This window comes from Rhinoraja longicauda, chromosome 10, assembly GCF_053455715.1.
Source record: "Rhinoraja longicauda isolate Sanriku21f chromosome 10, sRhiLon1.1, whole genome shotgun sequence".
Lineage (NCBI taxonomy): Eukaryota > Metazoa > Chordata > Chondrichthyes > Rajiformes > Arhynchobatidae > Rhinoraja > Rhinoraja longicauda.
This window is the reverse complement of record NC_135962.1, coordinates 8,924,426-8,938,934: the sequence shown is the minus strand read 5'-3', so window position 1 is coordinate 8,938,934 and position 14,509 is coordinate 8,924,426. Positions and strand designations below refer to the sequence as shown.

The window sequence follows — 14,509 nt, the reverse complement described above, 5'->3', positions numbered from 1 at the left end:
TGATACACGTGACCAAATTGACACTGTAACTCACATTCTGCTGCAAAATCTTGAGGCATCACAGAACCATCTTATCGGGTAATAAGTGATAAAAATCATAAGCATGATCGGAATTTGGCTTATGTAGTTATGTAATTGCAAAATTAATGTGATCTTTCTGGTACAAATTAGCCTAAGGATTTGATGAAATCCTGCTTGAAAAATGTCACAAAAAATGTCACAGCTAGAAGTCTTGCAATTTCCTCTAGTTTCACAGTGTTACGAGATACACTTACTCATGCCCTGGAGATTTATCAATGTTCACATCTCTTAGGATGTCCAGCACCTTCTCAACTGTTATACGGATTTTCCTCAATATATTTCCATTTAATTTCCCAAGTTCCCTAGTCTTTGTTTTTCTCCACAATAAAACAGAGGAGAAATATTCATTGGTATTGTCCATCTCCTGCGGCTCCAAACACAGAAGACTACTTTTGTTTCTGAAAGGCCCTATTCTCTCTCTAGTTACCCTTTTCCTTCTTAAGATACTTATAAAATCTCTTTGGATTCTTCTTAATCTTATCTGCCAGAGCTATTGAATGTTCTGCTTTTGCCCTCCTGATTCCATTCTAAAGCATGCTCCAGAATCCACCGTACTCCGAGAGGAATACACCTGATCGGCGCTACCTATACCTGAGTAACTCGAGTTTCACTATACCTTTAGATTTTTTAGATTTAGAGATACAGAGCAGAAACAGGCCCTTCGACCCACCGGGTCCGCGCCGCCCATTGATCCCCACACATTAACACTATCCTACACCCACTAGGGACTTGGATGAAGGGATTAAAAGTACCATTAGCAAATTTGCAGATGATACAAAGCTGGGTGGTAGTGTGAACTGTGAGGAAGATGCTATGAGGTTGCAGGGTGACTTGGACAGGTTGAATGAGTGGGCGGATGCATGGCAGATGCAGTTTAATGTGGATAAGTGTGAGGTTATCCACTTTGGTGGTAAGAATAGGAAGGCAGAGTATTATCTGAATGGTGTCAAGTTAGGAACAGGGGACGTACAACGAGATCTGGGTGTCCTAGTACATCAGTCACTGAAAGGAAGCATGCAGGTACAGCAGGCAGTGAAGAAAGCCAATGGAATGTTGGCCTTCTTAACAAGAGTTAAGTATAGGAGCAAAGAGGTCCTTCTGCAGTTGTACAGGGCCCTAGTGAGACCGCACCTGGAGTACTGTGTGCAGTTTTGGTCACCAAATTTGAGGAAGGATATTCTTGCTATTGAGGGCGTGCAGCGTAGGTTTACTAGGTTAATTCCCGGAATGGCGGGACTATCACATGTTGAAAGACTGGAGCGACTAGGCTTGTATACACTGGAATTTAGAAGGATGAGAGGAGATCTTATCGAAACGTATAAGATTATTAAGGGGTTGGACACGTTAGAGGCAGGAAACATGTTCCCAATGTTGGGGGAGTCCAGAACAAGGGGCCACAGTTTAAGAATAAGGGGTAGGCCATTTAGAACCGAGATGAGGAAAAACTTTTTCAGTCAGAGAGTTGTGAATCTGTGGAATTCTCTGCCTCAGAAGGCAGTGGAGGCCAATTCTCTGAATGCATTCAAGAGAGCTGGATAGAGCTCTTAAGGATAGCGGAGTCAGGGGGTATGGGGAGAAGGCAGGAACAGGGTACTGATTGAGAATGATGAGCCATGATCACATTGAATGGCGGTGCTGGCTCGAAGGGGCGAATGGCCTCCTCCTGCACCTATTGTCTATTGTGACAATTTTTACATTTGCCCAGCCAATTAACCTACAAACCTGTACGTCTTTGGAGTGTGGGAGGAAACCGAAGATCTCGGAGAAACCCACGCAGGTCACGGGGAGAATGTACAAACTCCGTACAGACAGCGCCCGTAGTCAGGATCGAACCTGAGTCTCCGGCGCTGCATTCGCTGTAAGGCAGCAACTCTACCACTGCACCACCGTGCCGCCCTTAATTGGTACATGTGACAATAAACTGACCTTTGGCCCAGTCTTTTTTCCTGCCTGGAGCCACAATTTCTCTCATCACCCAGGAATTTGTACGCCTAGCTGACTTGCCCTTCACTCTAAAAGAATCTGCATGCCTTGAACTCTCTCTCTAGCACTTTTTAAAACATTCTACTTATCAGACATTCCAGTGCCCATAAACAACCCACTCTTGTCTAATACCATTAAAGTTCTCTCTGCCCCAATTTAGAACTTTAATTTATGGACCTTCCCTGTCCTTATCCATAGTTATTTTGAAGCCAATAGAACTGTGGCAGTCCCAGTCTATATTGGGCATGTTAAAATCCACTACTATGACAATCCTATTAGTCTTGAAGCTGTCTGCAATTCCTCAATATATTTGCCCCTTTAATTCTATTGATTATTTTTGGGCTCCAGTGCAATCACAAATAGGTGATCATCCCTTTTTTAAAATTTCTTAGTGATCTCAGATCCTTGGAACAGAAATCCAAAATTAATCCCATGTTTCTTTCTCTCTGTAATCATATTTAATATGTAAATTATGCCTTTGGTCTTATCATATCATATCATATATATACAGCCGGAAACAGGCCTTTTCGGCCCTCCAATTCCGTGCCGCCCAGCGATCCCCGTACATTAACACTATCCTACACCCACTAGGGACAATTTTTACATTTACCCAGCCAATTAACCTACATACCTGTACGTCTTTGGAGTGTGGGAGGAAACCGAAGATCTCGGAGAAAACCCACGCAGGTCACGGGGAGAACGTACAAACTCCTTACAGTGCAGCACCCGTAGTCAGGATCGAACCTGAGTCTCCGGCGCTGCATTCGCTGTAAAGCAGCAACTCTACCGCTGCGCTACCGTGCCGCCCTTCTATGATTCAATCTTCTATGATTCAATCTAAATCCAGGAGCTATGAACCAAGCTGAAGTAAGCAGTCCTCCTCATCTAATTTTTAAACTTCAGATTTCTGGTACTTAACCTCCAAATGCAAAAGAAAATCGTCAGTTCAAATTCCCTGGGGCTGAACTTGAATTGTAGATCAATTCAGGTTATGAGTATTAATGTTATAGCCGTACAAGTTGTTGATGAGACCACACTTGAGTGGTGTGTGCAGTCATGGTGCAGTTGTAGGAAGGTGTAAACTGTGACTGGAGAGTTTCAATTTTAAGGAAAGCCTGGAGAGGCTGGAGCTTTGTTCCCTTGAACGAAGGAGCACGAGGGACCTGTTTCTGTGCAGTATGACTTTAACTAGATCAGTATTTCTGTGTACCGCGTATAATTTGTAAATCTAATTTATGGTTTACATGTAAATACAATGAAACATTATTTAGCAATATGTATTTTATCAAGACATTTATTATATTTGATAACAATTCAAATGTATCAAAACTACAGATATTTGGATTGGCTCTTCTATCTAGCTTGAGAATGGTGCCTTAAACTGAATGCATTACTCTGGACTGTGCCTTTGTACAAATGGAATATTACCTTTCACCTTTAAATTATTATATTTGTTGCTTTTGTATGTGTACGCCAACTTTTATTGTTTTGTGTTCATGGAATATGAGAACATGGAAATTCAGGCAGGCATAGGCTATTCAGCCCTTCATGTTTGCTTCACCGTTCTGTAAAATAATAGGTCCTATTTTATCTTGGTGTCTCTTACTGCTCTAAACCCTTGTCTCTGAAAGTGGCATTTGTCAACCTTGAATCCACTTTGTTTCTTGATATTAAAAAAAAACTTATTTTGCATCCTTCATGATATTAAAGAATATTTTCCACTTAAAAATATTTTTCTAATGTGATTTTGAAAATTATTATTTGACCTATTTTCATTGCAATTTTAGACTGATCATAATGTAGCATGTAAAAAAAAATCTCCACTTTACCAATATTATGTTTTTAATAAAGGAGAACACTCATATTCTACTTGCATAGACTGCTATCCATCGGAATTAACATTACATTTTTCCACATTCATCCACTCCCCGTGTGTTCTTTTCCCACTCTTATTAGTCCACTTAGGCTCTCTCTCTTTGTTCAACTTTTCTGTTCCATCTCTGATCTGTTGCCCTCCATCATCCAGTTCCATCTGCCCATCATCTCCCCTACATCACCATCCTGTCTTTGTCTCAAAATTCTCCCATACCCAACCAGCTCATCATCTTTCACCTTGCATGATTCACCTGTCAGCCTCTGCATCACTACTCCCTCTTGTGTCTCCATACTGGCTAGCTTCATTCTACACTCTCAGTCCTGATGCAAAGTCTCAACCTAAAATGTCAACCATCCTGTTGATCCACAGATACTGTTTGAGTATTGGTGTTTTTGCTTTAATACATTTTGGTTTGAAGAAAATCCTATTAAATCTCACTATTTTCCTTTTGCTGTTAGTTGTGGAGGATTCTTTGGTTTAATTGATTTAAATTACAACACCTTGCAATTTAAGTAAAATTATAATTTAGTGTGCTTTGTGAATGCAGCCATGCTTTGTAAAATTCAAGGAATTTAGGAATTGAAGCGAGAATGCTCTCTTTCCATCTGATAAATGTCTGACTTATTTTTCCCTCAGGAAAAGAAGCAGCGCAAGCAGGTCTTGATCTAGATGATTCATGTGGAGAGTGCCACAAGTGGTATGTACAAAACTGTCCATTCTGGAAACGGGCATATTCAGTGCATTTAAATCTTGTCTCTAATGCGCAGTTATGTCACTTTCAATCACAGCTGCATAACTATATATATGTAAAGATGCATTATCAGATCTTTAACGGTCAATATTACAATATTAAATTGCAGGAAAAATGATCCTCATGTTGGGGAAGTGCAGAACTTTTAGGTCACTGTTTAAGAATAAGGGATCATTTAGGATAGAGATGAGGAAAAACTCTTTCACCCAGAGAGTTGTGAATCTGTGGAATTCTCTGCCACAGAAGGCAGTGGCGGCCAATTCACTGAATGTTTTCAAGAGAGAGTTAGATTTACCTCTTAGGGTTAACGGAATCAAGGGATATGGGGAAAAGCAGGAACGGGGTACTGATTTTGCATGATCAGCCATGATCCACCGGGTGGTGCCACGTTGGAAGCCGAGCCTACAGTCTGTCTTTTTCGTCTTTTTTTTGTTATTTCTGGTGTGTTTAGAAAGTATGTGTTAATGTTCTCTGGTTTGTTTTATGTGGGGGGTGGGTGGGGGTCGGGGGAAACTTTTTTTCAATCTCTTATCTTGCCGGAGATGCAATTGTTTTTCGGATCGTATCTCCGGCCGCTTTGCGGCCTAATGTGGAGCTGGAGGCCTTGCTCGGGACTGACTTTAAGCCCCCGTGGAGCGTGGACTTACCATCGGAGCAATTCCTTGCCTGGGATCAACGCTCCAACCACGGCCTGCGGACTTTAACATCGAGGAGCTCACAGTCTCGGGTTGAGACCGACTTCGGGAAGCTCCAAAACCGCACGAGGTTCATTAGCCCTGACCCGGGTCCGATCGCCCGGCGCGGGGGAGCTGAGATTCCCCCCTGATGCAGGAGCTTGATCGCCCCGACGAGGAAGGCCTGCCACCGGCTACGGGAGTAAGATCGTCCCGTCAACACAAGGTTATAGGCCCCCGACCGCTGGAGGACAAAGAAGGGAAGAGATTGAACTTTTTTTCGCCTTCCATCACAGTGAGGAATGCAGAGGAGTCACTGTGGTGGATGTTCATGTTAAAATGTATTTTGTGTGTTCTGTTGCTTTTTATTGGCGTGATTGGCAAATGAAATTCCTCGTATGTTGTGAAACGTACTTAGCTAATAAAGTATGATGATGATGATGATAATGATTATGATGATGACATTGAATTCTCAATATCAATGGCTGAAATATAAATTTTGGTGGTACTGCTGTGAAATTGCTGAATGTTTATAATAAAGCATTTCCTATTATCTCCAAATCCATTAAATATGTTTACTCGCCATCTAGAACTAAAAGCTCATTCTGTATGCTTACATCTGTTGCATTTTATATCTTTCATTTCAGTTGAAATGCAGAAGATATTTTCCCTCCTGAGGAAATAGAGAATAAGGGATATAGTTTCAGAAAAAGGTGTCATACATTTATGAGGAGAAATTTCTATTCTCAGAATGTTGTGAAATCTTTGAAATTCTTGAGTGCAAATGGTTGTGGAGGCTGAAGCATTGAATATATTCAAGGTTGAGCTAGGTGTTTGCTCTGTAAGATTCATGTAGAACAATAGGAATGTGGAGCTGAAGCCAAAATCAGATCAGCCGTGATATTATTGAATGACAGACCAGTCTTATGGTCTACTCCTACCATTTCTTATTTTATTTACATCCACTTTCCTAGATAGATGGAGCTGTACTTCCAATTTCTGGTTTCAGTCATCCTTAACCCTGTTTGCTTGCTTACTGTTTAACCTCAAAAGGAGGTCACTCGACCTATCAGATCTGCATAATCTCCCAGGAAAGCATTCCCGTTAGTTCCATTCCCCCTCTTCTTCTTACCCTACAAATGTTTCTGTCTCACATGCCCATCAGCACTCTGCTGATATTGTTTTGTCAATTTACCTACATTAATGGGTAATTTGTTGTAGCCAATTAACGTTCCAGCACTTATTTGGGATATGGGAGAAATCCGCAAAGCGACATGAAGAATGTGTATAGCCTCCACACACACAGCACATGAGGTCAGGATTGAACTGAAATCCCTGGAGCTATGAAGACCTATTGAAGGCATTGGTAAAGAGTAGCACACGTTATTACTTGGTCTATAGATATATCTTTCATGAAGATACAGGCTACCAGATAGATTCATTTAAAATGATAAGTTTTGTAATATTTTGATAACACACCTTTTGTAGAACATTTTCTATTTTGAAATGTTTTAGTTTAAAACTGTTTTGATATAAATTTAAATGAACATGTGACTAAGAACATGTGACAGGCATGCCATATCCCTCTTCAATTAGATTGCTTCCTGTTTGTTCAAATTCAATATTAAAAGGAAAAAGATATGATCTTATCAAGGTCCAAGTTTGTTTTAAAATTAAAAATTATTTGGCAGACTTGATCTACTCTCTATTGCTTATTCATTTCCCATCAATCCCCAAGTCTGTTGTTTGCTAATCCTGACTGTTTTAATTGGCAAGTACATTTTTTTCCCCTCTGTAACTTTGTGGTTATTTCCAGAATTAAGATTCGGATCTTAGGTCTGCAGCCAAATTTAGTTCTGAGCCAGGAAGGTCAGTTCTGGAGCAAAGATGTAGCAAGCAGTAAATACTAAGCCTCATGTACTTAAAACAAAAATAGGAACATCTGATTTTTCTTATTGAACCTAATATATGTGCTCAGGAAATATTGAGTACTATTCAATAATAGTTTCTTCACCCAGTCTGTTTGCACTCTGATTCAATGTTTAGAACTGATAGAACTGAGGAATTGTAAGTGTAAAAAGACCCTAATGGGAGTTATCTACAGGCCCTCAAACATTAGCCTGGATATAGGGTGCAAGTTGAATCAAGAGTTAAAATTGGCATGTAGCAAAGGTAATGCTATGGTGGTTATGGGAGATTTCAACATGCAGGTAGACTGGGAAAATCAGGTTGGTACTGGACCCCAAGAAAGGGAGTTTGTGGAGTGCCTCCGAGATGGATTCTTAGAGCAGCTGGTACTGGAGCCTACCAGGGAGAAGGCAATTCTGGATGTGGTGTTGTCTAATGAACCGGATTTGATAAGGGAACTCAAGGTAAAGGAGACATTAGGAGGTAGTGACCATAATATGATGTTTTAATCTACAATTTGAGAGGGAGAAGGGAAAATCGGAAGTGTCAGTATTACAGTTGAACAAAGGGGATTATGGAGGCCTGAGGGAGGAGCTGGCCAAAGTTGACTGGAAATAGACCCTAGCAGGGATGGCAGAGGGACGACAATGGCAGGTATTTTTGGGAATAATACAGAAGGTGCAGGATCAGTTCATTCCAAAGAGGAAGAAAGATTCTAAGGGGAGCAAGAGGCGACCGTGGCTGACAATGGAAGGCAAGGACAGTATAAAAATAAAGGAGAAGTATTGTGGCGCGTCGGTAGAGGCCCGAAATAAAGGCAAGGAGCCAGGTATTTTGGGGGCGTTTTGGTTTAATACTCGGTTATCAGACGGGTCGAGTCTGCCGGAAAGGCTTTGCGCCCAAAACCTTGTCCTTATATCTGTAGTACCGGACCGCCCCCCCTGGACTGGTCCATTCCCGTGCCGAGGGGTCGGTAGTGGTATGGCCCGACCCTTGGGAGCCGCCACAGTATAACATAGCAAAGATGAGCAGGAAACCAGAGGATTGGGGAACTTTTAAAGAGCAACAGAAGATAACTAAAAAGGCAATACGGGGAGAAAAGTTGAAGTACGAAGGTAAGCTAGCCAAGAATATAAAGGAGGATAGTAAAAGCTTCTTTAGGTATGTGAAGATGAAAACAAATAGTTCAGCCAAATGTGGGTCCCTTGAAGACAGAAACAGGTGAATTTATTATGGGGAGCAAGGAAATGGCAGACGAGTTGAACAGGTACTTTGGATCTGTCTTCACTAATGAAGACACAAAACAATCTCCCAGATGTACTAGTGGCCAGAGGACCAAGGGTGACGGAGGAACTGAGGGAAATTCACATTAGGCAGGAAATGGTGTTGGGTAGACTGATGGGATGGAAGGCTGATAAATCCCCAGGGCCTGATGGTCTGCATCCTAGGGTACTTAAAGAGGTAGCTCTAGAAATCGTGGGCACATTGGTGATCATTTTCCAATGTTCTATAGATTCAGGATCAGTTCCTGTGGATTGGAAGGTAGCCAATATTTTCCCACTTTTTAAGAAAGGAGGGAGAGAGAAAACTGATAGACCAGTTAGCCTGACATCAGTGGTGGGGAAGATGCTGGAGTCACTTATAAAATATATATTATAAAATAAATAAATTATGAAATAGCGGCACATTTGGATAGTCTGAGTCAACGTGGATTTACGAAGGAGAAATCATGCTTGACTAATCTTCCAGAATGTTTTGAAGATGTAACTAGGAAAATGGACAAGGGAGAGCCTGTGGATATAGTGTACCTGGACTTTCAGAAAGCCTTTGATAAGGTCCCACATAGGAGATAAGGTCCCACATAGGAGATAAGTGGGCAAAATTAGAGCACATAGTATTGGGGGTAGGGTACTGACATGGATAAAAAAATTGTTGGCAGACAGGAAACAAAGAGCAGGGATTAACGGGTCCCTTTCGGAATGAGTATAGGTATATTTTGGAGATTCCTCCTCTCTTTTCTTTAATTGGCATTCCATCTGTGGCTGTCTTTTATTCTAGTTTCAGCAATGCTGCTTGGCAAGCTTTTCTGCACTTATTTATTAAAGGTTTTTGATTTTTAATGATGGGCTAAGAGCCATGTTATATCATGTGATTACAGATTGTGATAGAATAATGGTAATTCCCACTGGGACTCTCAGCATGGTGGCAGTTAACATCCCCAGAGTAAAGAGGAAACTTTAACTCCTAAAGGGCTGCATAATAGTTACTTCTGCCAATATTTTCATACATTGTATCTGGTATAGGTTGGTTGATTGAGATAAAGGTGAAATTGTTTTTTTTTTTTCTTTGTGATAGTTCCTTTAATAACTGCTGTGGGTCTAATTTGCAATTGTGTCTTCAGAATTCAACCAAGATTGCTCAATGGCTCTGCAACATACCATATGCAGAGGTGCCCTTTTGAACACTCATCTCTGATGATATGTCTTCCTTGGTGGTCCTTCCAAATTACTTTAAACGGGGAGTACTGATTCACATATTGAGGGAAGGTGATAATGTGCTAAAGGTTCCCTTAACCATGCTTACTGATGTCACCGGACATTGCTGTTGAAGGCTTTAGCATCTTTCTGTACTGACCTTCCCAGAGTTCTTGCATCTCCAATGGGTTTGCTGTACCACCCAGGAATAAGATGGTGTCTGAGACATCAATCAGTATGGTTCTATGAACTTGTTACATGACTAATCTATTGAATGATTATTCCAATATTTGCATATACCTTAATTTCAGTGGGGAAGCTACTCGAGCCTCTGAATTGATGCTACAATCAAAGCCCTAGGTCCCTCCAGGAATTTCTCATACTTTAGCCAGCCCGTTGTATAAATGAGCTATTTGTGTTAAAAACTTTGTCTTTTGTCTTTTCCAGACCAACTATGTATTCCTAATTTTTTTGTTATAAGATTTTATTGCAGCTCTTTTATAGAACGTCCTTTCAGTTGTACTGGGTTTCAACCACCAGATGCCACCGGTGCACTATATAAATGTACTGGCATCACCTCGTGTCAGTAGTTTCTCACTGCACCTGCATCATGAAATTTTTCTGCCAGTGAACCTTAAGATTTCCTTGAACTGTATGGCTGCACTTATGGCCTGAAGAATTTTTAACATTCTATCTATGCCATAAGTAAGATAAAATGTAATTAACTATTTACTTCCATTACATATCAATATTAAGTCACTTGGATGAGCTCGTGTCCATCATGCAAACCTATCATGGGATTAAAGGCATGGCATTAATTTAATAACCCATCAAAAAAATGGCACTTCTAACTCTTCAACAATGTTCCAGTGTTGAAATGAAGTTGTACTTCAATGCTCAGTTCCTTGGAATGGGACTTCAGTCCTTAACCTTCTTTCTTTTACATTGGCATATTAGTGGTTGTACGCAAATCTTGTTTACAAGATGTACTGCTTTCCTGTACTCTTTTGCAAATTATTTCCTGTGCTCGTACTGGAATTGCATCACTGCAAGACATTAAAACTTTTGTGACATATTCAAATCTTTGGGTACTTTTAACACCAGAATTTAAAAAAATATGTCCAATAAGATAAAAGTGATGAATGAATTTATAGCTGTGATCAAAAACCTTTTCATTTGAGTAATCAATCATTTTTTTGAATATTTTAATTCATTAAAGGGAGGCTGTGTGAGAAATGGGATGGAGAAATCATTGGTGCACTTGTGAGATCAGGCAGAGCCGAGGGAAAGTTATTTGGCATCCAATTATCATCTGACCTGAAGATGTCTGAAGTTAACATTGCACATCTACAATATGTTTTCAGAGTATATCGGAGAAATATTGTTCTTGTGTAACATGTAATTGGGGGGAAAAAAGCATTTTTCAAGCTTCTTGCCAGTTTCTCCTCTACCCTGACATTAAGCCATATAGATCCACAGACCCAAAATCCCAAAGTTGGTGAATTGGCTTGGCTATTGCAGAAATAAAAGTATTCCAGGCAAAACAGATGAAATGACGTCATTTTTTTGCCATCTGTCTTGTTAATAGTACTTTTGCATAGAGATTATATTTCCAAAATGGAAAGGAGGATGACAGGGTCCCTCATATTATCGGAGCCATTTGGAAAAATAGATATAATACCTCAGAGCAGAAAGTTAGGGATGCACAGCATGTAACATATCGACACAACTGAATCCTGCACTCAATGTAACAGAGATGAGTATTATATTTAGTCTTTCTTAATTTTTTTTATTTTATAATTGATTACAATGCATATAACAACAACAGTAAACCCCATCCCTCCCCTTCCCTACATAATCATGAAAACAAACAAACAAAAACAAACAAATAAATAAATAAAAAAACATTTAAAAAAAAAACATAACTACAATGTAACAAAAAAAGACAAAAGCACAAAAAACATGAGGCAAGGTAATTTTCACAAGTCAAATATTTCAGTATTTTCACTGCTGGATTCAAAGAAGGTACAAAAGCATGTGGCATTGAGGGGATAGTTTTACTTGTCCTTAATATGCTGCAGCACTGGGTTCCATATGTTGAAGAACTTTTGAGGGTTGCCAGACAATTCATATCTCAACCTCTCTACGTGTAATATGCCCATTAATTCTCTTAACCAAGTCTCAAACTGAGGAGCAGAGTCTGATTTCCATAGTTTCAAAATACATCTGTTGGCCATTACCATACGATAAACCAAGATTGTGCGAGCATTATGGTCTAGCTTCTCAAGCGTTGTGGAATACCCGAATAGAGCAGTTTCAGGGTCCGGAGTTAAAGTGACGTTTAAAACAGTGGAGTACCATTGAAATAAAAGACACCAAAAGTTGTGAAGTTTTGGACAAGTCCAAAAGTGGTGAGCGAGTGTACCCTCAGCGGTCTTGCATCTATTACACAAAGGTGAGAGATCAGGAAAGATTTTATGCAGCTTAACCTTAGAGTAGTGTAATCTGTGTATAACCTTGAATTGAATCAGTTGTAGCCTAGAATTAATAGAACAGGATTTTATACTTTTTAGTACTTCCTTCCAGACATCGTCATCAATTTCAATGTTAAGGTCTTCTTCCCAGGTTTGTTTTATTTTTAAAGTAGATTTATCTAGTTTATTTAAAAAGATACCTACAAACGATGAGATTAGGTTCTTTGCTTCCGGGGGACCCAGCAAAATTTTGGACAACAAGTCGTCTTCGGGCAGGGACTCAAAAAGCGAATTGTTTTGTCGAACATAATTTCTCAGCTGTAAGTACCTGAAGAATTGAGTTTTGGGCAATGAGAACTTGGATTGTAGCTGATCAAATGATGCAAAGTGTCTATTTATGTAAAGATCTTTTATTGTAACTATCCCTTTACAGCTCCATTCTTTGAATGCTGTGTCTGTAAATGATGGGGGGAAAGCGTGGTTATGCCAGATTGGGGCGTGCATTGACGTATTCGGAAGCTCACAAGCTTTCCTAATTTGGTGCCATATTCTCTGAGCATTGGACAGAGTGAAGTGATCCTCTCTAAGAGAGGTGAGAGATCTGGGTAATGAAAAAAGGAGAGCAGGGAGAGAAGTTTTTGGGGTTAAGCTTTTTTCAATCGCCAGCCAAGGTAGCAGGTCATATCCAACTCCCCGTTCATATGCATACTGCCAGTATACCATGACTCTAACATTGGCCGCCCAATAGTAATATAAAAAGCACGGTAACCCCAGTCCCCCATGTTCCCTCGTTTTTTGAAGATAAGCTTTTGAGATCCTGTGTGCTTTATATCCCCAAATAAATGGCATAATGATAGAATCGATTAACTTAAAGTAGGATTTGGGGATAAAAACAGGGACATTCTGAAATAAATACAGAAATCTCGGCAGGGAGACCATCTTTACTGCGTTCACGCGGCCAATCAAGGAAATAGGCAACGTTCTCCATTTCTCTATGTTCTCCTTTAGCTTGTTCAACCTTTCGGTAAAGTTAATTTTAAAAAAGGTCTTGGGGTTTTTAGATATTTTAATGCCCAGATATTTTATACTATCCGGATTTGTTTTAAACTGCATGTTGGCTAAGAATACAGGGTCTAATTCTGCTGTTATCGATATAAGTTCACTCTTCTGCCAGTTTATAGTGTAACCCGAGACCTCGCCAAAGGAATTAATAAGCTGGAATAGGTAAGGAACAGAATGTTCAGGGTCAGATACAAAGATGGCAATATCACCCGCATAAAGCGAAATCTTATATTCCACCCCACCCAGTATTATCGGTTTTATAAGCGCATGCCCTCTTATGCCGATTGCCAGCGGCTCAATGGCTAACGCAAAGAGGAGCGGCGAGAGGGGCAGCCCTGTCGCGTACCCCTCTGAAGGGCAAAAGGGGGTGACCTATCCTGGTTTGTGAGTATGGAAGCGGTGGGATGAGCATATATAAGACGTACCCAGGAAATAAAAGAGGCTCCAAGACCAAACTCTTCCAGCACTCTGAGTAAATATCCCCACTCAACCTGATCGAAAGCTTTTTCTGCGTCTAAACACAGAATGGCTTGTTTGGAAGAACTATCGAATTTGTGATACATAATGTTCATTACTCTTCTAACATTAAAGAAAGAGAACCTATTGGGGATGAACCCGGTCTGATCCGTATGGATAATGGATTCTATACACTTATTTAGTCTCGTCGCCATTATTTTAGTAAAAATTTTCAAATCCAAATTAAGCATAGAAATTGGTCGGTGTGAGGAGGGATTGGTTTCATCCCTGTCTTGTTTCAATAAGAGAGAAATATTAGCATTGTACAATGACGGTGGGAGCTTTTTCAACTCGATTGAGTGGGAGAGCATCCTGTGCAGGATCGGAGTTACCTGGTCAGCAAACTTCTTATAAAATTCGACTCCAAAACCGTCTGGCCCAGGGCTCTTGCCGTTTTGCAACGACCTAATTGCATCCTTGATTTCTACAGAGGAGGGTTCTGAGTTTAAGGCCTCACAAGAGGCACTATTTAATTTTGGTATGTCCAACTTTTTTAACCATGCATTGATATCGCCGTTAGCTTTGGATTTATACAGCTCTTGATAATACTCCTCAAAGCGTTCATTTATTAATTTTGGATCGGTTAAAGCAACACCCTTGCCTGATTTTATTATATGTATGGCCCTACTTGCTTGTTGCCCTCTAAGCTGACGGGCTAACAATGTATGCGGTTTGTCCCCTAATTCAAAATATCGCTGTTTCAGTCGCAG

The 14,509-nt window shown here is 40.3% G+C and overlaps 1 protein-coding gene across 1 annotated transcript in view; it reads left to right on the top strand.

Moving 5' to 3' along the window:
• The window catches only part of LOC144597184 (regulator of microtubule dynamics protein 3-like), a 205,655-nt gene that overhangs the window by 42,746 nt on the left and 148,400 nt on the right, over window positions 1-14,509 (top strand). Inside the window, exon 6 of the mRNA XM_078406175.1 lies at window positions 4,577-4,637. Within this exon, the coding sequence (XP_078262301.1) occupies window positions 4,577-4,637 (61 nt within the window). The remainder of the gene's footprint in view (window positions 1-4,576; window positions 4,638-14,509) is intronic.